The sequence below is a fragment of the Loxodonta africana genome, chromosome 3 (genome assembly GCF_030014295.1).
Source record: "Loxodonta africana isolate mLoxAfr1 chromosome 3, mLoxAfr1.hap2, whole genome shotgun sequence".
NCBI classification, from domain to species: domain Eukaryota; kingdom Metazoa; phylum Chordata; class Mammalia; order Proboscidea; family Elephantidae; genus Loxodonta; species Loxodonta africana.
Genome location: NC_087344.1, coordinates 34,709,787 through 34,734,374, shown reverse-complemented (window position 1 = coordinate 34,734,374; position 24,588 = coordinate 34,709,787). Strand labels below are relative to the sequence as shown.

The 24,588-nt window shown below is 54.8% G+C and overlaps 2 protein-coding genes across 2 annotated transcripts; one reads left to right on the top strand and one right to left on the bottom strand.

Annotated features, from left to right (window-relative positions):
• Positions 1 to 9,030: 9,030 nt before the first annotated feature.
• On the top strand, positions 9,031 to 14,377 carry PERM1 (PPARGC1 and ESRR induced regulator, muscle 1). Its single transcript, XM_064279912.1, has 3 exons — positions 9,031 to 12,675; positions 13,115 to 13,389; positions 13,639 to 14,377. Exons 1-3 carry the CDS (start codon positions 10,499 to 10,501, stop codon positions 13,794 to 13,796), a joined length of 2,610 nt encoding a protein of 869 aa, XP_064135982.1. The 5' UTR covers positions 9,031 to 10,498; the 3' UTR covers positions 13,797 to 14,377.
• Positions 12,682 to 24,254, bottom strand: PLEKHN1 (pleckstrin homology domain containing N1). Its single transcript, XM_064281046.1, has 16 exons — positions 23,507 to 24,254; positions 23,311 to 23,410; positions 20,150 to 20,296; positions 19,986 to 20,066; positions 19,736 to 19,808; positions 19,312 to 19,439; positions 19,108 to 19,239; positions 18,898 to 18,978; positions 17,701 to 17,776; positions 17,442 to 17,578; positions 17,120 to 17,269; positions 16,779 to 16,925; positions 16,478 to 16,609; positions 16,008 to 16,226; positions 15,537 to 15,585; positions 12,682 to 15,447 (listed from the first exon to the last, which is right to left on the bottom strand). The coding sequence occupies exons 1-16, from the start codon at positions 23,668 to 23,670 to the stop codon at positions 15,314 to 15,316; spliced, it is 1,950 nt and encodes a 649-aa protein (XP_064137116.1). The 5' UTR covers positions 23,671 to 24,254; the 3' UTR covers positions 12,682 to 15,313.
• Positions 24,255 to 24,588: the final 334 nt, after the last annotated feature.

The window sequence follows — 24,588 nt, the reverse complement described above, 5'->3', positions numbered from 1 at the left end:
GAGGGCCACTCTCAAATTTCAAAAGAACTGTTTTTTTCATTCAGAATACATAAGAAGGGGTGGATTAGTTCCCAAAAGGAAGACATTTAGGGCAGATGGGAAAGTAACCAATGTCTTCTACAATTGATGTGGGTGGTGATGACTTCAGCTCTAACTTGTCAGGTTGCAGTAAATTCCACTCCAACCCCAGCCTGACAGAGGATGAAGGGTTTGAATCTTGAAAGCAGTCACAGGATTAACAAGTACCTGCTGTAGGTTCCCTTTGTGCCTACCTCAATACTAAGAGCATTACATGAGTTAGCATTAGTTTACTACTTACAACAGTCCTGTGGGGTAGGTACCCTTGTTCTCCCCATTTCACAAATGGGGAAACTGATGCAAGACCACTTTGCTAGTGAGAGATGGATCACAGTACCACCAAGAAAAACTAGGACTGGAGAGCATCTTTTGGACCCAGGATCCTTGCTCTGAGAGCTTTCTAGATCCAGGAGAGAGAGAGAGAGTGAGCTACAATACAGGAGACGGCAAGAGATAGCAAGAAGTATCAGCAGACAAATGGTGGCAACAGGGGCAGCAGAACCAGGAGACCGGCAGGAGATAGCATAGTGGGCTTCCTGGCCCAAGGAAGGAGAAGGCTGAGCACCTTTGGGAAGGAGGCTTGCTCGTGGAGTGGAGTGCCTCTGGGCACTTGTCAGTGGAACTAAAGAGCTTTGTAACACTTGCCCGAGCAGGGCAAAGGCCAGTCTGAATAACTGTATCCTGAGTTGTTTCTGATCCTGAATTGTAACCTCTTACTTCCCTAGTAAGCCCCATAATCGTGAATATGGTCTGTGAGTTCTCTGTGGCCGTTGCAATGAATTACCAAACCCAGCAGAGAAGTAGAGAGTGCCGTGGAGGGGATGGTTAGCGTTAGGATGGTAAAAAGGTTGGAGAGAGGAGGTATGTCTGACCTCTGCCTCATCAGAATCAGCCTTGGTCTGTTGATCTTAATTCTCCTTCCCCACTGTAAAGTTAGAGGAGGTCAAATGTCCCTGCCAGGCCATTTTTACAGCCACCTCAGTAGTGGGGGAATAATTAGCCTTAGATTAACCACTATTCTGGTCTCACCTAACAAAACTTAAAAACAAGACCAGAAAAGGTCACACTGCTTCCAAGTAACTCAACTATACCTCAGAACAAAGCCCAAAATATTTATAGAAATATGAAAGTTATCCAGCACCCAACAAGATAAAATTCACAATATCTGACATCCAATAAAAAATTACCAGGCATGCAAAGAAGCAGAAAAATATGACCCATAATGAGGAGAAAGGTCAATCAATTAAAACCAACCCAGAAATATCCATATGATAGAATTAGTAAAGAAGGAGATTAAAACAGTTATTGTAACTGTGCTTCATATGTTCAAGAAGTTAGAAGAAAAATTGAACGTATTGAGGAGACATGAAAGATGTAAAAAAGACCCAACTTGAATGTCTGTAGGTGTGTACTATGATGTCTAATATAAGAGACACAGCGGATAGGAGGAATGGCAGATTAGACACGTAAGAGAAAAATATTAGCAAACTTGAAGAAATAACATAACTATCCAGAATATAACACACAGAGAAAAATGAAAAAGAAAAGACAAGTATTAGTGAGCTGTGGGACATCTTTGAAATCATTTAATATACGTACAATTGGGGCTCCAGAAAGAGAAAGGGGGAGAAAGAAAAAAATATCTGAAGAAATAATGGAAAGAATTTTTCCAAGTTTGATGAAAGATAAACACCCACAGATACAAGAAGCTCAGTGAAATTCAAGCACAAGAAACTTGAAGAAAACTGCACCAAGGAGCATCATTATTAAGTTGCTGAAAACAGCAATGAAACCAAGATACCCACTCTTGCCGCTTCTAATCAATTTTGTAGGAAGTTCTAGCCAGGGCATTTATGCAAGAAAATGAAATAAAATATATCCAGTTTGGAAAGGAAGAAGTAAAATTATCTCTGTTGATGGCATGATCCTGTATATAGAAAACCTTAAGGAATCCATTTAAAAAACCCAAAAATCTATGAGAAGTTATAAATGAGTTCAGTAAGGTTGCAGAATATAAGATCAATATAAAAAAGTCAACTGTATTTCTATGTACTAGCAATGAACAGTCCAAAAATGGGATTTAAAAATGAAAAACTATTTCATTTACAATAATACCAAAGAGAATAAAATACTTAGGAATAAATTTAACAAAAGTACAAAATTTATACTTTCAAAACTAGAAAATATTGTTGAAAGAATTTAAAGACCTAAATAAGGGGAAAGACATCCACCTTCATGACTAGGAGACTTGATATTGTTAAGATGGACTACTCTCAAAATTGATCTGTAGATTCAGTGCAATCCCTGTCAAAGTTCCAGCTAACTTTTTGGAGAAATTGATAATCTTAAAATTCATGTGGAAATTCAAGGAACCTAGAATAGCCAAAAGAATCTTGAGAAAGAAGAACAAAGTTGGAGAACTTACACTTCCTGATTTCAAAATCTACTACAAGTTCACAGTAATCAAGACAGTGTGGTACTGGCATAAGGATAGATATATTGAGTAATGGAATAGAACTGAGAGTTCAGAAATGAGCCTTCATATTTATAGTCAGTTGATTTTTAACAAAGGTGCCAAGACAATACAATGGGCAAAGAAAGTCTTTTCAATAAATGATGTTGGGACAATTGAATACCCACGTGCAAAAGAATGAAGTTGGACCCATTCCTCATACTATACACAAAAATTAACTCAAAATGGATCGTAGACCTGAGTGTAAGAGTTAAAACTATAAAAGTCTTAAAAGAAAATATAGGAATAAATATTTGTGACTTTGAGTCATGAAGGATTGTGGGCAAAGCCTTCTTACACGTGACGCCAGAAGCATAAGTGACAGAGGAAAAAAATACAAAACTTCTGTGCTTCAAAGAACATCAATTAAAAAAAAAATAACATTCCCCAGAATGGGAGAAAATACTTATAAAGCATGTATCAGGTAAGGGATTTGTATCTAGAATACCTAAAGAACTCTTACAACTCAATAATTGAAAGATAAATAACAATTTAAAAAATGGGCAACTGACCTGAATAGATATTTCTCTGAAGAAGACGTGCAGATGGCCAGTAAGCATATGAAAAGACGCTCGACATCATTGGTCATCGGGAAAACGTAAATCAAAACCACAGTGAGATACCGCTTCACACCCACTTGTTGTTCCTATTGGGTTTCGACTCATAGCAACGTTATCATAACACAAGGTTGCTAAGTATAACAGAGCAAAATGTTGCTCGGTCCTGCACCATCTTCATGATCGTCAGTATGTCTGAGTCTTCTGTTGCAGCTGTTGTGTCAATCCACTTCAGTGAGGGACTGGAGGTGGGGGCTACTGCATCTGCTTTAGGGGCAGCCGTGCATGCAACCACACTAGATTGTCCTGGGGAACCAGGTGAGGCAGAGCTGAATGTGGGGCAGCCTCTGATACAGGTGTAGATGGGTCCACATGTGGCTTTGACCCCCGGGACCAGTGTAGGCAGATCCACACCCAGCCTAGGCTTGGAAACAGTGTAGACAGAGACCCGTCCAGTGGCAGCTCAGAATCCAAAATCCATTTCTGATCAAAACTTGTAGCAAACTATAGAGGGGATCTTTCTCAACCTGATAAAAGCTATTTATACAAGACCCTGCTAACCACATAGTTAATAGTGAAAGACTGAATGTTTTTCCCTTAAGATCAGGAATGAAGGAAAGGATGTCACTTCCAGTCCACGTTGTACTAGAGGCTCTACCCAGTGCAACAAAGGAATAAAAAGAAATAAAAGCATCCAGATTGGAAAGGAAGGGTAAAACTGTCTTGATTCATAGATGACGTGATTACCTATGTAGAAAATCCAATGAAATTTACAAAGACGCTACTAGAACTAATAAGTGAGTTTAACAAGGTTGTAGAATACAAGATCAACACACAAAAATTAAAAAAAAATTGTATTTCTATTATATGTTAGCAATGAACAATTGGAAATTGAACTAAAATACCATTTACAGTTGCATCAGAAATATTAAATATTTAGGAATAAATCTGAAGGAAACAAAAAAGATGTACAAGGCCTGTATACTAAAAAGTAAAAAACATTGCTGAAAGTGAAGATCTTAACAAATACATGTATTATGCTAATGGTTTAGAAGACTCAATATTATTGTCAGTTCTCTCTAAATTTATCTATAGATTCAATTGAATCCCAGTCAAGCAGGATTTTTTTGTGTATGTGTAGCAATTGACAAGCTCATCTTAAAATACATATGGAAGTGAAAAGGACTTAAACAGTTAAAACAATTTTGAAAAAGAAGAACAAAGTCAGACGACTAATACTACCTTAATTCAAGACTAGACTTATTATCATCAAGACAGTGTGGAATTGGTATAAAGATAGATAATGGAACAGAATGGAAAATCCAGAAATAGGCCCACCCACACATATATGGTTAATCGATTTTCAACAAAGGTACAAATACAAGTCAGTGGAGAAAAGAGAGCCTTTCAAGAAACAGTGCTGGAACAATTGGATACTTATTTCCATATAGATGCAAATGCAAATAAATCAACTTGAATCCATACCTCACACCATACATACCACATACAATTTTGTATAACATACACATGGGGTTGCCATGAGTTGGAACGGCCTGTACGGCGACTAACAACGACATACAAACATTAACTCAAAATGGATCATAGAACCGAATGTAAAACTATAAAATTTCTTAAAGAAAACTGAGAAGAAAATCTTCGTGACCTTCAGTTAGGCAAACATTTCTTAGATATGACACCAAAATGACAAATCCATGAAAGAAAAATGGGTAAATTGGACTTCATCAAAATTAAGAATTTCTGCTCTTCAAAGTTAATGTTAAGAAAATGAAAAGACAAGCCACAGACTGGAAGAAAACATTTGCAAATCTGGTAAAGAATTTGTGTCCAGAGAACATAAAGAACTCTCAAAACTCAATAACAAGGGAACATCGGCCCAACTGACAAAAGATTTGATCAGTCATTTTACCAAAGAAGATAAATGGATGGTGTTACGGATTGAATTGTGTCCCCAAAAATATGTGTTATAAATCCTAAGCCCTATATTTGTTTATATTTGTGCATGTAATTCCATTTGGGAATAGGGTTTCTTTGTTATGTCAGTAAGGCCGTATCAGTGTAAGGACTGTCTTAAACTAATCACCTTTGAGATATAAAGGAGTGGATTAGGCAGAGATAGGGCAAGATAGATGTCATGTCACATGAAAATCACCACGGAGCCAAGGAACAGAAACTGAAAAGAGACGAGGACCTTCCTCAAAAGCCAGGAGAAAAAGCCTCCTCCTAGAGCCAGCCCCCCTGAGTTCAGACTTCTAGCTTCCTAAACTGTAGAAAATAAATTTCTGTTCATTAAAGCCACCCACGGGTGGTATTTCTGTTATAGCAGCACTAGATCATTAGGACAGATAGCCAATAAGCACATGGTTTCATCATGAGTGGGAACCAACTCCATGTCAACTAACGATACCATGTAGCACATGTCAAGATGCTCAACATCATTAGTCATTAGGGAAATACAAATCACAACCACAAGATACCATACACACCTATTAGAATGTCGGAATAGAAAGGCTTGCCACACCAAGTGTTGGTCAAGATGTTGAGCAACTGTGCTGGTGGGAATGAAAAATTGTACAACCACATTGGAAAAGAGTTTGGCAGTCTCTTAAATTAAAAATACACCTTCCATAAACCTTGCCATTCCAATTCTAAGTATTTACCCAAGAGAAATGAAAGCGTATGTCTATACAGAGACTTAAACAGGAACGTTCACAGCAGCTAGAAATAACCCAAATATCCATCAACAGGTGAATGGATCGCTAAATTGTGGTATTTCCAACAGTGGTACACGACTTGTCAATAAAAATAACTATTGATACATGCAGCAACAAGGACGGATCTTAAAATAATTATGCTGAGTGACAGAAGCCTTGCATACTTTCTGATTTGACATATATAAGATCCTGGAAAACACAAAGTAATCTATATCGACAAAGTAGATTAATGACTGCCTTGTGGGGGACTACTAAGCGGTGCGAGGAACCTTTTGGGGTGATGGACATATTCACTGTCTTGATTGTGATGATGGTTTCACGTGTATGTATATCTCAAAACTCAGCAAATTGTACACTTCAAGTGTGTGTAGTCTAATGTATGTGAATTATACAATAAACTATTAAAGCTATTAAACAATGGAAAGGGAAGAAACCCATAATCTGTGTAGAGCACCTAGGATTGTGCCTGGTGTTTAATAGTTGCTTATTGAAAGTTGGCTCTTTTTTGAGAGCTGACCGTGTGGAGGTCAAGGTCTGAGGTGGGGAGGTTACACGGTTTTAAGAAAGGGGCCTGGCAATCCCCTAGGGAGTATCCACCCCATCCTTTCCCTCCTGGGAGGAAGGGGGTGGGACCTGGGGACAACAGGCTGGACTACGTCCAATAGAGTCCTGCTGCCCTCTCGTGGCCGCCAGGGGCACAGCAGGCTGCGTCTCCCTTCACTCCACTGGCCTGTGGAACCCTTCTGCGCTGCCCCTACCACAACCCTGCAAGTTTCCTTCATCCTTCCATCAGTCTTTTCAGACAGTCACCTGTTTATCCATTTGTTCCCTCACTTGTCTGTCTTCCCATCCATCCGTTCAGCTGCCCAGTCATGTCCGCTGGCCCAGGCGGACCAGTGGAGGTGGGTTATCAGCCTGGCACATTCTCCCTCCCTGGACTGAGGGACTGCCACGCCACATTCATGACAGAGCCCCCCTGGTGTCTTCAACCTTACAGCACACAGACATCCCCCCAGGAGGTCCAGAATGGCAGGTAGGAGTGAGGATGGTGACCTCCAGTCACAGTTTACTCCCCCTGGCCCACCATAGTACCCTTCTCAGCAGCACCTTGTCCACTGCCTCTGACCTTCTGCCTCCTCTCTGACCCCATCTGCTCTCCTCCACAGGGTTCTGCCATTCCCCTGCCCCAAACCCTCAAGAAAGTCAGTGGGGGACTGGCGGCTGTGCCCCTGTGGACAGACAGGTGAAACTTGAGCCTCCAAAGACAGATCCACATGTAAGTGTCACTACAGTGCAGGGAGGGATGTGTCCCCTGTGGGGACAGATCGTGCAGCCCTCCCCCCCAGAAGTTAGCACCAGGTGGCGGCTGACCTAGAAGTGAGAGGGAGGTCCATCCACCTTTAGGAAAAAAAAAAATACAAGCATGTCTTCATGCCGTGGGGCAGGCAACAACTTCTTAAAGGACAGATTTTTGATAATTGGACTACATTAAAAGTAAGAACTGTTCATTGAAGGGCACCATTAAAAGAGTGAAAAAGCAGGACAGAGAGGGAGAAGGTAATCACAGGACAAATATTCCATGGAGAACTCTTACCTAGGATGCATAACAAACCCCTACGTATCGTAAGGAAAAGGCAGGTGGCTTGCAGAAAAACGGGCAAATGCACTGGACAGACACTTCACAAAGAAGAGACACCAATGGCCAAGAGTCTCACTGTTGTGGAAGAATGCAGATTAAAACTTCAGTACGACACGTGACAGAGACAGACCAGGTGTGGCTGCAACATAGAGCAACAGAGCCCATGTGGTTGCAACGGCTCTATGGAAAACCACAGGGCAGCATCCCCTAAAGCCAAACACCTGCCCCTGACCCCCACTCCTCTCCTGCAGGTGCCACGTCTGTCGGTAGAAGTGCTCAAGGATGCGCTATATAGAATATTTGGAAATGACTCAATATCCATCCACAGTGAACCAGGTAAATGCAGTGTAGATGTCCACACAGCGGGCCGCCCCACAGAGCCTCGAAAGCGTGATGTGCAGCACAAGACTCAGACCCCAGGCGCTGTGGGTTTGTGACCCCTGGTGTAAAGTGCCCAGATGTGGGGCAGGCTGGGCAGAGTCAGGACTGTGCAGGCCCACCTTCACGCTTGGTATCTGAAAACCCACACCTGCTCTCCTGTGAGGTGTGCGCTTTCTGCACAGGTGTGTGCAACTCTAATAAGAGCCAAGACTAGGTGGGGCTCGGTCTGATGCCACCTCCCTCCATCCCCTGCACTCTCACACCTGTCCCGCCTCACACTCGCTGCCTGTCACTGTCTCACTGGGATGCCCAGCGCTGCCTCTTGGAGGCCTCCCTGCCTTCCAGAACACATCGCAGTCAGAAATGATCTCAGTTCCCCATTTGTTCAGGTGGTTACTGTCCAGCCCTCTGCTTAGTCTTGTCCCTAAGACCGAGGCCACAGGGGTGCTCCAAGTGGCCTCGAAGGGGTACTGGGGGGCCAGGCACCAGGACCAGGCTCTGTGGTGGGGGTGGTTATTGGGAGGGGTAGGGCAGAGCTTTGGGACCCGGCTCTGCAGGGCTGTGTGGCCATGGGCAAGTCACTCACCCTCTCTGTGCTCACCATGTTTACTGCAGAAACAGAGTCCTCCAGAGCTACTGATTGGGGCACAGGCATGACCCCTCCTGCCCTGCCCATCTCAGTCTCACCAGGCTAGATGCACCAAACCCCCTTCCCCAAGAGGCCACTTAGTGAAGGGAGAGTTTCCTTCCTGCTGCCTGTCTGGGCCCTGACTGAGGTAGCCTAGGTCAGGAGCGAGGCTGGGGTGGTGAACCTACTTTCCTCCTCTGGGTCTTCCCCACCCTCTTCAGACTGAGGTCCAGGGCCCGGACTCATTCGGGGGACTCTTGAGAGCCCTCAGTGCCCCCAGATGCCCCCAGCCCCACCCACAGTTTCAGCCACGCTGCTGGGTAAGCCTCTTGAGGTCAGACAGAGACGGTACCAGCTCCATTCCTAGGGTCGGCAGTGGCCCGCCTCCAAGGAACCCTTAGGAATACTCTGGAATCTGGTTATTTGTAGCACTCTCTGTTCCCCCCAGGACCTGGGCTGGGCTTAGGGGCCACTAGCAGGGCAGGGATGCTGTAGGAGGAAGGGGCTGTAGGAGGAGGAGGGGGCTGTAGGAGGAGGAAGGGGCTATAGGAGGAGGAGGAAGGGGCTGTAGGAGGAGAAGGAAGGGGCTGTAGGAGGGGGAGGAAGGGGCTGTAGGAGGAGGAGAAAGGGGCTGTAGGAGGAGGAAGGGGTGCAAGAGGAAGGGCAGAGGGGTCTCTAGCCTGAGCAGGGAGGCCTTGGAGGCTAGGTTGCTGGACATAGGTTGCTGGCTGGCCTCCGTCCTCCCTCAGCCTATGCCAGCACCAGGCCCAGGCGCTGGGGGAGGTGTCCCTCACATAGCTGCAGGCTCCTCAAATGCCATCTATTTGTGGCCCGGACTCTGGGGCAGCAGGAGGCGCATGTGACCGATAGTATGTGGTATTTTTGGCAGTGGGGGTGGGGCCTTCATGGCTGTACCATGTCGCCTGGAACAGGCTGAGCTCAAGGCCCCTCCAAGCCCCTCCCAGCTGTGGGGTCCCAGGTGGGACACAGTTGGTCCTCGTGCCCGTCCTATGGGGTCCCCCATGTGGGAAGCCTCCGTAGGCACCTCTCCAGGTGCTGGCTAGGGGGGTGAAAGTGGGTCAGGAAGCCACAGCCCTGGTCTTGAACTATCTCGTCTCAGGATTGTCCCAGCCAGAGTGACCACCCAGCTGGGGTCTGGTGGTGGTGGCCCCAGGGAGTCAAGACGCTGGAGGCCTTGGGCTCAATGAGATGAGCAGAGGAGGGGCCAGGCAGCAGTCAGGCCTGAGTAGGGGCACAGACCCTAGGGATAGCCCTGAGGGGTGCGGGGGGTCAGGACATGCTCCTGCATCCAGTGACCTCGGCCAGGCATGCGTAGGGCCACAGCCAGGTGTCCCTGCCGAGCCCTGGACTGGATCTGGCAACCCCAGCGTGACCTTGGTGAGCTGAGAGGAAGCCCGGCTTGGGGCCACCTTGGCTCAGCCTGCCCCACTAAAGCTAGTGGAAGGTCACTGAGGGCTGGTCACCTGCTAGACACTGTGGCCGCCTCCCTGGCCAGTTGCCTTCTGGGGCATGCTGGGATAGGCCAGGGCTGGCTGACCCTCGGGGCCCTTGAACAGACAGAGACTCCTTGGAGGATAAGGACCGGGGAGGACGAGCCTCCGATACGTGCAAAGACGTGCAGGAACCGTGGGGTGAGGGTGTCCAGCATGAGGGGCCTCGCTGTTCTAAAGCCTTGTCTAACGTCGGGAACGTCATCTGGTCTCTATACAATCACTGCAGGCTCCACTTGGAAACAGGCAGAGTGGGAATGGAAGATTTTCTAACTCGGAGGAAATAATCAAAAAGGTTTGGAAGAAACACCCTGTTTCCGCGGGAATATCCTGTTCTGTTTTCTTTCAGGGCGGGGATGGAGCACAGGTCCCCGGGCTAGGGGCCTGGGGGGCAGCCACCAGAGCCCATGGGAAGGAGGTCCCCGGTCTACCACCTCCTCTGGTGCCGCACTGACTCAACATGGAAAACTTTCAGTACAGCGTCCAGCTGAGTGATCAGGACTGGGCTGAGTTCTCAGCCACTGCTGATGAGTGTGGCCTCCTACAGGCCGACCTGGCATCTGGGGATGAGCCCTTGTCCAGTGACATTGACCAAGGGGACAGCAGTGGCAGCAGTCCCCCCAGGCCCCCACCCCTCCTCACTGGGCAGCAGATTCTGGGGGGGAGGGGCCGGTGGGGCTACGAGGAAGAAGATGTGGACACCCAGCAGCTGGTCAGCAGGTGTAAACCCATCCTGGCTCTTGGTGCTTGTCAGCAGACGCCCGGCACGTCCACATTGTCAGGAGTCCAGCAGCCCCTCAGCTCTGGCGTTGGCCCTCACTCTGCGTCCCTCCTGAGGCCAGTGATTTCAGGAGGCGAGATGCAGAGGCTTCTGCAGGGCTCAGCTGTCCGTGGCCCTACCCCTGGGCCCCCTGGTGAGCCCCCTCGGAGCCCTGAGCCCCCTCAGAGGTCCCCCAGCAGCCCTGGGGCCCCACTGCGGAGCCCCAGCAGGAAGAAGAGGCGTGCTACAGGCACGAAGGGGGGTGGGCGCCCAGGAGTCCCAGCCCAGCCCGACTCCCCGCCCCGCCCCCAAGCCAGGCCCCCACTCATTGCTGCAGAGCCGGCCACAGGCACCAGGCAGGGGCCGGACTTCGTGCAGGCTTCTGGGGCTGGGGCTGGCACCCTGACTCCAGCTCCCCGGCGAGAGCTGGGTGTGGGGCTGCCCATACCTGCCCTTGTGAATGAGTCAGGTGCAGACCAGGTCAGAATAATCCCCAGAGCTGAACTGCACCCCATTTGCACCGCTGACTCTGAGCCACCCCGCAACGAGGCTCCGGCTACCTCTGACTCCCAGCTTTCACCTGACGGGGCACAGTCTACACCTGACTCCAAGCTAGCCCCTGATGGGGTTCTGTCTACAGCTGACTCCGAGACATCCCCCGATGGGGATCCATCTACACCCAACTCCCAGCCGCCACTCCATGGGGCTCCATCTGCACCTGACTCTGAGCCATCCTCCCACGGGATTCCACCTACGCACAACTCCCAGCCTCTACCCCACAGGGCTCTATCTACACCTGACTCGGAGCCACCCTCAGATGGGTCTCTGCCTACACCTGACTCTGAGCCTCCACTCGGTGGGGCTCTGTCTACACCTGTCTCTCAGCCTCCATCAGACGGGACTCTGTCTGCACCCACCTCCAACCCTAGGGTGGGTGTAGATCTGCCTATGGTGGTCCCAGAGGTCAAGCCACATGTGGACCCATCTACACCTGTTGCAGTGGCTACCCCACGTTCAGCTCTGCTTCACCCCGCTCCCCAGGACATGTGCATGCCTGCCCACAGAGTGATCACAGCTGCCCCCTCCTGGTCCTCTATCCCTGAGGCCCTGCCTGGTGTAGGGGAGCCTGCGCCTGCGGCCAGGCTGGATGTGAGCCTTGCTATGTCTCCACAAGGACCCGAGCCCTCAGCAGATACCGCTGGACACCTCTCAGCAGAGCCCCCCGCAGGCCCCACCCAGGTTCCCAAGAGGAAGAAAGTGCGATTCTCCATGGCTGCGGCCAGCCCTGAGGAGCCAGGAGTGGGAGTGGCCTCGGGCCCACCTTCACCAACCAGGATGGAAGCGGGGGCCCAGGTGGCTCCAGGGGCCTGGGGGGCCCGGGTAGCTCCAGGGGCCTGGGACGCAGTGGCAGTTAGGCCCCGGCCCCCACAGCCTCGGATCCTGAAGCACTTGCCTCCCCCTGCCCCCTCTGCCTCGGGGGGCCCGAGGTCCGGAAGATTTTCCCTGACCCTCCCCGAGGCCTATGAGTTTTTGTTTTGTGACACCATCGAGGAGGAGGAGGAGGATGCTGAGGAGGGGGCAGCTGGGCAGGCCCCAGAAGACATGCAGTGGCCAGACGTCTGCGAGTTCTTCTTCCAGGACTGCAGGGCCCAGAGGCGGAGGCCCCATGGGGGCTGTACCCCAGCCTCCTGCCTGCCAGCCAAGCCTGCGCCAGCCCCTCCACCTGAAGACCCTGCACACATCTCTGTCCCCGAGGTATATGAGCACTTCTTTGAGGAGGAAAGGAAGGACCGAGTGCTGGAGCTGGCTCCCCCACCCGAACCCAGTGTGGCCACCATCACGAAGGAGCTTGGCCTGGCGGGCAGGCAGCCAGGTGCGTGCTAGGCGGCCCCATATTCAGGCCCAGGAACACATTGTCCAGGGAGCTCAGCCAGGAGGGTGGCTGGGGAAGGGCTGGGCAAGACCCAGAGGGGCAGAAGAACCCAGGTCCTGAGCTAGGGGGAAGACTAGGATCATGGCCTTTGGGGGTACTTTTACTCAGGCCCAGCTGCCTGCCCACGCCAGGTGTGTTTATCCTCACATGCTTGGTCTCCCGTAGCCTCTGGAAGGCATTTATCAGGAAGGAAGGTTCATAAGAGGGACTTCCCCAAGTCACCCTGACTCAATTACGCACTCTCTACTCAGTGTCTCGTGAGGGCGCATCACAGGGAAGATGTGACTCGAGAGATGTGTTGGGGACAGATGTGACTCAGACATGTCAGGGACAGATGTGTTGGGGACGGGCATGTCAGGGACATGTCAGGGACAGATGTGACTCAGGACAGATGTGCAGAGGACAGACGTGACTCAGGACAGGTATATTAAGGACAGACGTGTCAGGGATAGGCATGCTGTGGATGGCCATGTCCAGGGCAAGTGCGCCTCTGAGCAGAGCAGCTGGAGCAGATATGTGCCTCTTTTCCTAGGGGAGCCTTGGAGTTCCCTCCCCGTGTTCTCCTTCAGCCAGAGTGATATGTGCTTGGTGTTTGTGGCCTTTGCCACCTGGGCTGTGAGGACATCAGACCTACACACCCCAGATGCCTGGAAAACAGGTTTGGGGGCCCTTGGAGGAGGGAGGGGGGCTGGTACCCAGAAGTCAGAGGAGGCCTTACCTGGGGTGCTGTGCCCATCGGGGCTGGGGGAGAGGTGGGACAGTTCCCCTGAACTCGCTTCTCTCACTGCTGACCTGCTCCGACCCTTTGAGGGCAGAGCCTTGTAGACAGGAAGTGAACGTCCTTGTGGGCAGAAAGGGGGTGCCTAGGCTGCAGCCAGTGCTCAGGGGCTTGGCGCTTCTCTTGCAGTCTTGCTGGCCAACATTGGCACGATTTCTGCCATCCGGTACTTCCGCCGGCAGGTGAGCCGGGGGCGCCCCAGTCCCAGCCGCAGCCCCAGTCCCAGCCCCAGCCGCAGCCCCAGCCCTAGCCACAGCCACAGCCACAGCCACAGCCATAGCTCTTAGGAGTCAGGCCCTGCCCAGGAAGACAGCAGGACCAGGAACCGGCCACAGGTGCCAGAACGACGTTGCTACCCTTTGGACCTTGGATCCCGTCTCTCACATGGTTAGGGCGTCTAGGCAGAAGCCAGCGTCCTGGTCCTGGCCCCCGCCCCCGACTCCACCAGAGGGGCCAGCCAGTGACCAAGGCTGAGGCCCCCCTCCACCCACCTGGGAGATGCAGTTCTGGAACGCTGGGCTCAGGCGGAGCAAGGGGCTGGGTGGGAGAGTGGCCAGCTGATTCAGCAAGTGAAATGCAGTGTGCCCAGTGGAACATGTACTTATACCAGAAAGTGACCTGTTGCTTAGCTGTAGGCCACCTGGCAACCCCGAGTCAGGGGACAGGCAGGATGGGGTGAGAGCAGCATTGAGGACCCAGTGGGAGGTCTGGTGAAGAAGGAAGGTGGGAGGCTGGGGCCACAAGGCCGGGGGTCCCGGGATTCCCTGCTCTGCTTCTAGGTAGGGGGCTTGTCAAGGGCATCTGAGGCCACTCTGAGCCCCAAGGGCTGTGGCCAAGGCAGCGTCCAAGAGGCTGAGACACGGAGCAGGGACCTGAGGGTGAAAGAGATGGCAGGCAGCTCCTGTAGGGCAGCAGTCTGCAGGGTGGAGACTTGGCCCAACTTTGGGGGGCCCTGGGCAGAGGGTGCAGCGGTGGATACAGGCATCAAGTGGGGGCTAGGCACCTGGGATTGTCCCAGGGCTCCCACCGGCGGCGTGGTGGTGGTTGGGGAGTCCAAGGTTGGGGGCAGAGGGTGGGGCCAGGCTCAGTGGGCACCCTGTGAGGTGGGACACAGGGCTCCGTGAGCTTGGGTTCCAAATGATGGCCATAGAGAAGGGAACATGTAGACACACAGAGAACCAATAAAATCTCGTTTTCTTTCTTTCTTGTTTAGTTCCACCAGTCTCTCCCGACGGTCCTACCCCCCCTCACAAAGGCCCAAGCAAAACTGGGACCTCCAACCTCCCTGCTGCTACACAACTCACCCCTCCACTTGGGATGTCTCAACCTACTGACCTCTGACCCTCACATCCCCTCCCTCACATATGCCCTTTGACCTCACATACGCTGACCCTCACTGACCTGACTTTCTCAGCCCTCTGACTTCACACTAGTGCTGCCCTCTGACCCCCAGGGTCAGCTCCCATCAACTCCCCTGCCCCATTCCTTCCAGAGGGCAGGCTGAGAGAATGCCCTGATGACCCTCCCAATCTGCGGTCTGGCCATGCCGGCTAGGACACCCCAAGGACCAGCCCCCCTCCCGGCCCCTCCAGCTGCTGGAGGCACCCAGGAACCAGCGCCCAGAGGTGGGGGCCTTAGGGTGCAGACCCTGGCCCAGAATTTAACGGATCAAAAGGGACAACAGATGGTCAACCATGGGCCCCCCAGAGACAGCCCCAGGCCTTGCAGCAGACCCCCTCCAGGCCTGGTGGCTGGTATGGGTGGTCTTGAAGCAGCCGCCCACAGTCCCAGCACTGTGATGCTGTCAGATCCACTGGGTCAGGGCCCCCTCGGCCTCAGGTGCGCCTGGCCGGGGCCACTTCTGGTGGGAGGGCACTGCAGCCTCCTCCCAGACGCTGCTATAGCTCGGGCTTGCACGTCTCTGGGGAGAACAGCGGGCTGGGGGGTGGGCAGAGATGTGTTGGTGGAGAGGTTGAGGAAGCCCGAGCTCCTCCCTAGGCCCAGGGGGAAGCAGGCCCCTCACTCACCTGGAGGAGGCGGCAGGGGGTCAGGTGAGCCTTCCCTCGAAGGGGAGACCTGGGGGCCCCAAACAGCCAATCTAAGGCCAGGATTCTAGCCTCCCTGGCCAAGCCCCCAGGAGGAGGGGGAGCTTGGAGGGGCCTGGGGGCAGGCTTACCCTTCCAATCTGCCAGATCGCCCTTGTCCTCTAGCCCTGCCTCTTCCCCACCCAACCCCCTAGTCTCCCTTCCCTATGTCTTTTGCCCTTTGTGCTCCTTGTCTCTGCCACCCACCTCCACCCATACTGTCTCCCCTGTTCTCTTGGGCTGTGGAAGGTCCCCATTGGACCACACTGCTGCACCACCCTTCCCCCACACCATCCCTCCCCCATGCGACCCTCCCTCCCCTCCTGCATACTACCCTTCCCCTGCAAGAGCCATTTCCTCCTGCATCACCCCTTCCCCACACCATCCTCAAGCCAGGCTGGGGCTGCTACTCACAAGTTGAGGGGAGTCTGGGGGCCTTGGCCCCCGGCCCTTGAAGGAGCGTCGGTGCCTCTGAGGGGTATGGCCCTGTGGAGCTCCCTTCTTGGGCAGCAGGTGCGGGCCAAGGTGGCCAGAAAGGCCCGGGCTGGGGTCAGAGACAGGCACAGACACAGGGACAGCAGGGAAGGCGCTTGATGGCTCCGGCCTGGGGGAGTTCTGCATGGCGCTGAGAAACTGCCAGAAAACGCCTGGATGACCCGAGGCTGAGGCTCCCTTGGCCTCCCATCGTGGCCCTAGCAGACCATGGACCGGCCCTTTCCTGGCACCTGGACCTTAGGAGGCCAGGAGCACGCCCCAGGCCCCAAGTGTGGAACACACCCCAGACCCCAGGCCATGGACAATACCCAGACCTTAGGCTTTGGGCATACTCTAAACCTCAGCCTGCGGGCATTTCCCAGCCCCTTCTCAGCCAGCAAGAGACTGACCTCATCCAGGCTCTGGATGTCTGTGATCTTGCGGTGGGTGGTGGCAGGTGGTGTGTAGGGGTCGGCATAGAGTGGGGACTGCGGTGTCTCCACAGGGTTGTCTGGGTCCCCCTCCAGGCTCAGCCTGCTCAACTGTGGTGAAGAGGCCAGAAGAGACAGGTTCTCTTGAGCTGGAAGGGGTCTGAGCCCTCCTTTCCCTGTAACAGGCTTCTGGGAGACCCTGAGAGGCAGAAGCCAGGGAAGTGGAGAGAGGGAGAGCCAGGGCTGGGGTCAGGGCCAGGGTCGGGGGTGCCGGGCCCACCTTGGTCAGGTCCAGCTCTAGGTGCAGCGGAGTGGCTAGGCCAGACCCTGCTCCCTGGCCCTTGCTCTTGGGTGACCTGCTGCTGCCCCCTCGTCTCAGCTGTGACCTCCGACGGCTAATGCTGGTGGAGCCTGGGTCAGCTTGGTCCTGTGGGGACCAAGGACCTTCCAGAAGGTTCCCACCATGCCCCGCCCCCACACAACCCTCTGAGGCTGCACAGAGCTCCCTCTGATTGGGTCCCCTCCCATGAGGAACCAGGGTCTAGGCTCCAGATGGAGTGCTGTGGAGACCCAGGCTCCCCAACATACACTTGCTGTGGCCTCCTGCCCCAGGGTACTCACAGGTGCAGGCTGAATGGGGCAGCCTGCAGGGGGCGGCAGCATGGTCTCAGGGAGGGAGTGACTGGTGCGGGTGGAATGGGACGCAGGGCACCCCGAACCCCAGCTGGTCCGTCCATCTGAGGAGAGGGAGCCTCGGCCGTCTCCTGCAACCTGGGCAGCCTGGGGGGTAAGCTGGGCAGCTGGCCCCTCTCCCAACTACCCATGTCTGGACCCACCCTTCTATCCCGTTGTTAACCACTACTGGGACTCAAGCCACAGGGGACACTGGGCTGCCTTTGCCCCATCTCTCCTGCCAAACCCCTCACCTATGTGGGCCCCTCACCTGGGTGGGTACCTGCAGCCCTGGTCCCGGTAGGGCAGGGCCCCTGTCCCTGAGGGCAGCAGTCCGGAGACAGAGCACCCAGTGGCCATAGTCCTCGTAGCTGGCACATACCACACGAATGGTGTTGATAAGGCGTCCTGGACACAGACATGAGTGAGGTGAGGGGCCCCGCAGAGCCCACCAAAGGCCACGTCCCCTCCCAACATGCCCACCCGGCAGGGGCAGGGACCTGGGGGCAGGAGTCAGGGGTCAGCCCCACCTTCTATCAGGAAAGAGCGGATCTGCTTCCCCTTCTCCTCCAGGTTGATATGGATAGCGCTGAGTGGGAGCTCCCCCTGCTGGGCAGAGGTTGGCATCAGTCCCCACCCCTGCATGGCCCACCCTCCGCCCCGCCCTCCAGAGCAGTGGATGGAGGGTGTGAGCTGAAGGGGGGGTAAGGGTGCTGGAAGGTTCTCTGAGGACACTGAGCAGGCTGGGAGCCTCCGCAGAGGGCAAAGCAGGGCCATCAAGAGAGACTGACCCCCTGAGGGAGGCCAGTGACTCTGGGTCTGTCCTGAGAGCATCTTTGCCTGGCCTCTGGGGCCTTTGTTAGCTGAGGGCAGACAGACCTACATGGTGGCCCCCTCAGGCACCTTCACTGCTCCTATCAAGAGATAAGCCCCACCCCACCTCTACATGTGTTTCTCAGTGACTGGAGGCCTTGGTCCCCCACAAGGAGAAAAGTCACAGTGAATTCACACACATTCAGACCCCAGAGGACAGGCTTGCATGCACACACACACAGGCTTGCACACAGGATCATGCAACACACATGCACATATATAGGATCGTGTTCACAACACAGGCACGCGCACACACACAGGATCACACATATGTGGTTGCATGTGCATGCATGCACATATGTACATGTATCTGAGTCACATATAGGCACACGCTAGACTGTGTACACACAGGCATGCATACTTGCACACACATGGGATCACACACAGGCACGCATGGGATCACACACATGCTCACATGCACACAGGATCACATGTGCCTACATACATATACATGGGATCACATGTGAGCACTTACACACCCATGGGATCACACCTATGCACACATGGAGCACACACACACCTGCACACACACATAGGATCACACACTTGCACTTACAGGATCACAAATGCACAGGTTGCCCTCAGGGAGGTAAGGGTGCTGGGAGCCAGGGCACCATCTGGCTGGTCACTGAGGACCCCCCTAGGATGACATAGATGCCCTAGGCAGAGGCTCCTCTGTGCCCATGTCTGAGCTGAGACCAGACTGACCAGGGCAGCACGGCAGGGCGGGTGGGGCCATCGAGCTCTGTCCCAACAGGTCTCGAAATACAGGTTCCTCCTGAGTTGCTGCCCCCTCCCACCCCCACACACAGGGCGCTTCCCTGGGCATGTCGCCCAAGAGAGGAGGGGCCCACCTTGAAGCAGAGCCCATCTGGTTCCTCAGAGAAGATGGCCAGGGAGGTCGGGTAAAGGACCAGAAGCCGGTCACACAGCTCCTGCGAGTGGGGCATGGGGTGGGGGGCACAGCTGGAGCTGCAGGGCACCAAGGGCCAGGCCATCTGCCACCCTATCCCCCAGGGTCCTCACATCCCCCGCCCAGCCCCCTGTCATTCAGCCCTGCCCACCTGTGAGGGCAGATGCTGCAGCTTGACTCTCGAGGCACAGATGGCACTGCCCCCCGACTCGTGTCCTGACACCGTCCGCAGCTGCATCAGCTGGCGCTGTAGAGTCCAGGGGAGCTCATCCCCGGGGGGGCCCTGGCAAAGGGGGGTTAGGACAGTCCAAGGAGGGTGGTTGGGGTGGGGCAGGAGTGGGGGTCAGGCACTGACCTGTGGGGGTGCTGAGTGGCAGCGCCGCAGCCCCCCAGCAAGGGCAGTCTGTTTCTCCAGGTGGTAGAGCCAGCGGGCACGCTCAGCGGCGCTGGGGCAGAGCACAAGGAGGGGGGAGGGCAGCGGGCCTGCAGTAAGGCAAGTGGTGGGTGGCCGGAAGTGCCGGGCTTCAGGAAAGGAGGGGCCCGGGTGCGGAGGTAGCCACACCAGAGTTCTGGGGATCCCCAAACCTGTTGCCCTGCCACCCAGGGACCACCCAGGACCCCCGTCAATGCACCCAGGGCCAATGTCCACCTATGGGGACTGGCCATCAACCCTGATTGGATGCCAAGAGCACTGAATAGCCCCGTGGGGGTCAGTGTAGTTGGCGGGGTACCACAGGCAGGGTAGAGTGTGCTCCCGTGCTGACTTCACCTTCCCCCACCTGTGATCTGGAAGGCATGTTCTCTGGACCCCTCCACCGGAAAGATGCTCAGCTCTGTCAGTGGTAACAGGCCCTGCCAGGACATGGGGGTGGTGAGGATGGAGGGTCTCTGGGGATCATGTGGGCCTGCTTTTTGCATCCTCCCTTATCCCCAGGGCTTTGCTCTGAGGTACCTTCCACAGTCCTTTCTTTCCTTTTCTCCTCAGCTGTCCACAGGGCAGCCTGCCCCACTACCCACCCTTTCCCTCACCTGGAATGTGAGGCCATCAGAGCCGTGGGCCTGGAAGTAGAGGTGGGAGGCGAATAGCTCCAGGTAGCAGTCGCTGGTGTCCTGGGGGGAGAGCAGGTGGTCTGAGGGTCTGGGAGGCAGCGGGAGTCTGGTCCTGAGGGTGCCCCACCTGGCTGGACCCTCACCTGGCTGTGCTGGAACCGCAGCTGGACCTTGGCGTAGTGCAGCACCTTGCCTAGGCTCCTCACAGGCACCTTTCGCCGCCCCTTCTTGAACACACTCAGGAATGGCTGGTCCAGGGCTTCTCGCTGGCCCTCCAGGCCTGGGATGTCCTGGGGGTGGGGGAGAGCTCAGGGGCAGCAGCCCACCCCAGGCTTAGGCCTGGGCCCAAGGCCCACGTGTGTCCCAGGGCCTGCAACAGCCTGATGACATGCTTATCTGCACCAGTGTTTCACAGACCCCTCCCTCAACGCATACTTCCTCAGCACCTGCCACTGGCCGGGCCCTGACCTAGGTGCTGGGACAGACCCATCTCCCAGTCTGGTGGCACGAGACAAGCACAGCCTTAGCTCCAAGACTTCAGGCAGCAAAAAACTAGTTAGAAACGGGCGGGGAGGGGGGGAGGCTTGGGGATATTGCGGAGTTTGAGAGTTTGGACAGGGTCAGCAGAGGCAGCTTTGGTAAGATGGCACAGTGCACATACAGAGGGTGAAGTGGAAACACAGACACACAGACCAACCCACAGAGAGCGGCTAGGTGTGCGAGCTGCACTGACAGGCAGACATGCGTGGGGTCAGTCTCATCATCCTTTACCTCACATGCATGCACACAGCTACACACAAAGCCATTCACACACACACTCACACACACACATGCACAGACACACTCACACACCCAGAGTGAGATGGTCTAATGGTGGGGACAGCGAGGTTTGGACTCAAACGGATTCCGCTCTTCCCTGCAGTAGTTCCTCAGCTGTGTGACCTCGGTTTGGCTACTTAACCTGTCAAGATGTGTCAGTCAAAGGGGCTTTGGGGTGTTTTGGTGAGATCATGCTCCAATCCTCCTATGTCTCCACTGTGGGCTCGTAAAGGTTTAACACCGGATTCCTCCCTCCCCCCCAAACTGGCCCTGGTTTCTAGCATTTGCCAATTTCTGTGGTGTGAATACTCCCACCATTTCAAGCTACCAAAATGATGTCCATGAACATGGAGCTGGAAGACGTGTATCCAGTCAGCTCTCCTCTGCAAGACGACATGAGGGCTTCTGCACACCACAGCATCTCCCTCACCTCACGCACAGTAAAAGCCAAGGTCCTGGCCACAGCCTGGGGGGTTCCCCATGACCTTCGCTTGTCTCCCTCACACCCTCACGCCGGCACAAGCTGGCCTCAGGGCCTTTGCACTTGCTGTTGCCTCTGCCTGGCTACTCAGCCCACACCCTCCCTCACCCCCAGGGCTTTGCTCAGGGACATCTTCTACAGTCCTTTCTTCTGTTACTTTTCTCCTTAGCACTGGCCAAAGCTAACTTGTACATCTTCTACTTGTCATCTATGTCTGCCGTGGAAATGTGAACACCAGGAGGATAGGGGTCTTTGTCTATTTTGTTCACTGCTGAATTTTCAGGGCATTGGTCAGAGCCTGGGGAGTGCTAGGGGGGTCCATCCTGTCTGTTGAAGGAGGGGAGGGAAGGAGAAGGGAGGACAGGGAGGTGGACCCACATCCACCCAGCACCCTGCACAGAGAGTACTGCATAAATGGGGTCTGATCATCAGATTGGGAAGCAGAGAGCTAGAGCCGTCCTGCGGGGAGGGGGCTCTGTGTGTCCAGCAGGGGCCGTGCTTCCTTTGGGTACTGCGCGCCTGCCACACGGCTGCTGCCCTGGCCAAGCTGAGCCACCCCTTGGGCAATCTCAGGAATGTGAACAGACAGACGCAGCTTCCTTGGCCACCCTGCCCCTGGGTGGGGCCTCCACACCCACACCCAGTGTGGGAGCTGACGCCAGGCTGGGACACCTGAAAATAGGCCACAGAACCAGGAACCCACCCACAGACCTGTCTGCCCACCCACCTGCCCAGGTTCAACGAGCTCATCCCCCTCCAGCCACCATGTTCTGGCAGGGAGGACTGCCAGGGCCACCAAAGGTGTCCTGGGCCTGGACACAGGGTGAGGTGTCTGAGGCCCACCACTGGGCTGCCCCATGGCGTCACATCACAGCAGCTTGCACCTGACTGGAGGCCAGGACCACAGAGGGTGGCCTGATGGGAGGGGGGTTGTCTGAACAGCACAGGGACACAGGGGGCAGGGAGTGGGGTGGGAATGAGAGCAGGCTCGATCTTTCCCCAGACATTTCCAGGGCAAGAACTTGGGGGGTCCTTAAAAAGAAAAAAAAAAAAATTTTTTTTTTTTTTCCTTCATAGCCTGCCCCTGTCTGGCTAGGAACTTCTGCCTCTTCCATCCCAGTATCAACGTGGGCCCCCTGCCAAAGCATCTGTAGTGGGGGGTCCCTAGCAGCTCTGGAGACCCCTTCTCTGCACCAGCCTATCTGTAGGCATCTTTTCCCTTCCTTGGTGCTTAGTTAACCCTTAGCCACGTAGGAGCTGGGTGGGGGTGGTCTCCAGCTCCCCCCACCAAGAGGTGGCTGGGGGCCCCTTCCTTGTGGTGTGGCCTTGGGGCCCAGCTCTCCATTTCTAACATAAGGGTGGGAGAGGGAAAGGGGATATAGGGAGTAGTGGGAATGAGTATATGGACCCCGGGGCCTGTTGGGGGTGAGGCAGTGGTACCGGAGGGCCTACCTGTGGCCCCAGTGTAGGCGAGACACTCTGTCACTGCCCCTGGCTTCTGTCCCCATTAATCTCTGAGTGACGACGGGATGAGGGTCATGGCCACACCATGAACCTGGTGCCCATGTCCAAGAGCAATGACACAGATTGTGGGTGCTTGTTCTCTAAACCCTGGGTGTACAGGCAAGTGCAGGCTGGGCTGGTGGCGGGCTGCAGGTCTGGACGCTGGCCTGGGTGCTGTGGGACACTCCCGGCCCTGCCCGCTGGCCCGCCCCTTCCCGGTGCTGCTCACGACACCCTGACTCAGTCAGCCGGTTTCGCTCTCCACCAGACTCTCGGCGGATGGGGCCCAGCGGGCGGTGTCTGGCTTCCTTATCTTTGAATCTGAACCCCCTTCGCTGGCAGGAGCCCCTGAGCTAAGCCACATTGGTGGGTGGCACCACAACCTCAGTGGTGACGACCACGGGGTTGTGCTTACCCCCCTCCCGCTCCCAGTCACTGTCCCTGGGATGTAGTGGATGTTCTTGTCTCCAGCTCCCCCATGGTGCACCCCTCCCTGCTCACCGTCCCCGGGATGTAGTAGAGGATCTTGTCGGCCGCTGTGTCCCAGTCGGGGCCAACTTCACTGCCAAACAGGCCAGCCAGCCTTCTCGCGCCATCCTCTCTGGGGACCAGGAGGGAGGGCTCACAGCCTGGCACGGGGAGGGGGGACCAGGACCCATCACCTGCAGCCAGGCTGCCCCCCTCTGCCTCCCCTCACCTGGTGCCCTTCAGCGAGGGCTTCCTTGAAAAGGAGGCACGGAACCTCCGGGGGGCCTGGGGGATGCACTGGCTGTTCCCCATGGGCTGGCCGGCGAGCAGTGCTGGGTCCTTGATCTGAGCAGCCTCCACCTCCTGCTGCGGGTGGGGCTGGGACTGGGACATCCTGCCCAGCAGCCGGTGAGGGCGGAGCCCAGTCTGGGAAGGCTGGGTCTACCTGAACTTAAGTCTCTGTCTACACAGAGCGGCCAGCCCGAGGCACCCATCGGCCTGGACCAAAGACCCATCTCAGCTTTCAGTGCACCGAAAAGGTCACAATGGCCTGAGCTTAGAGTGGGGACATTGGGGGGTGCTGTGAACCCGGTGACTCCCAGAGAGCCCAGTGTCATCCAGTGACTCCTGGAGCGCCCGATAATCCCCATGAGCCCAGTGATCCCCAATGACCCCCAGAGAGCTTGGTGACCCCCAGTGATTCCTGTAAAGCCCTGTGACCTCCCCCGCCAGGTGAGTCCTGTGATCCCCCAGGGATCCCAGTGACCCCTGTTGGTCAAGGTCCTCTCCCAGCCCCCCTCCTGAGCATACATCCTGTTTCCACCTAAATCCCCAGCCTCTGAGTCACTGGTGACTGTAGGGAGCGTGTTCACCCTCAGCCACCGGAACAGGAGTGAGCCCCATGAGGAGGGGACAGAGGAGAGCTGGAACTCTCCTCCCAGTCACCACTCCTGAGGTCCACCCCCACCTTCTGCCAAGACCAGGACCCCCACCCCACCCCCGCCCGCCTGGCTGATGCAGAATCCAGAAAGGTTGTGCTCCCACTGCCATGCGCCTGGGATCCTGGGAGGGTGTCTCTGATGCTGCTGCTGACATCTCTTTCTCTCCCGTCAGAGATCTCCGTGGACATTCCCCCGGAGATACCCCCCAATGGACCCCCCTGAGGGGCTCCCCTCACGTGCTGGGACCCTAGGATAAAGTGTCAGATGCCACTGCTGCCAGAGACCTCCGCCATGGACACTCCCAACGGGCCTCCCCAAGAATACCTCTCCCCCAAGGGTACCCTCCAATGCACCCTCCCCATTCACCCTG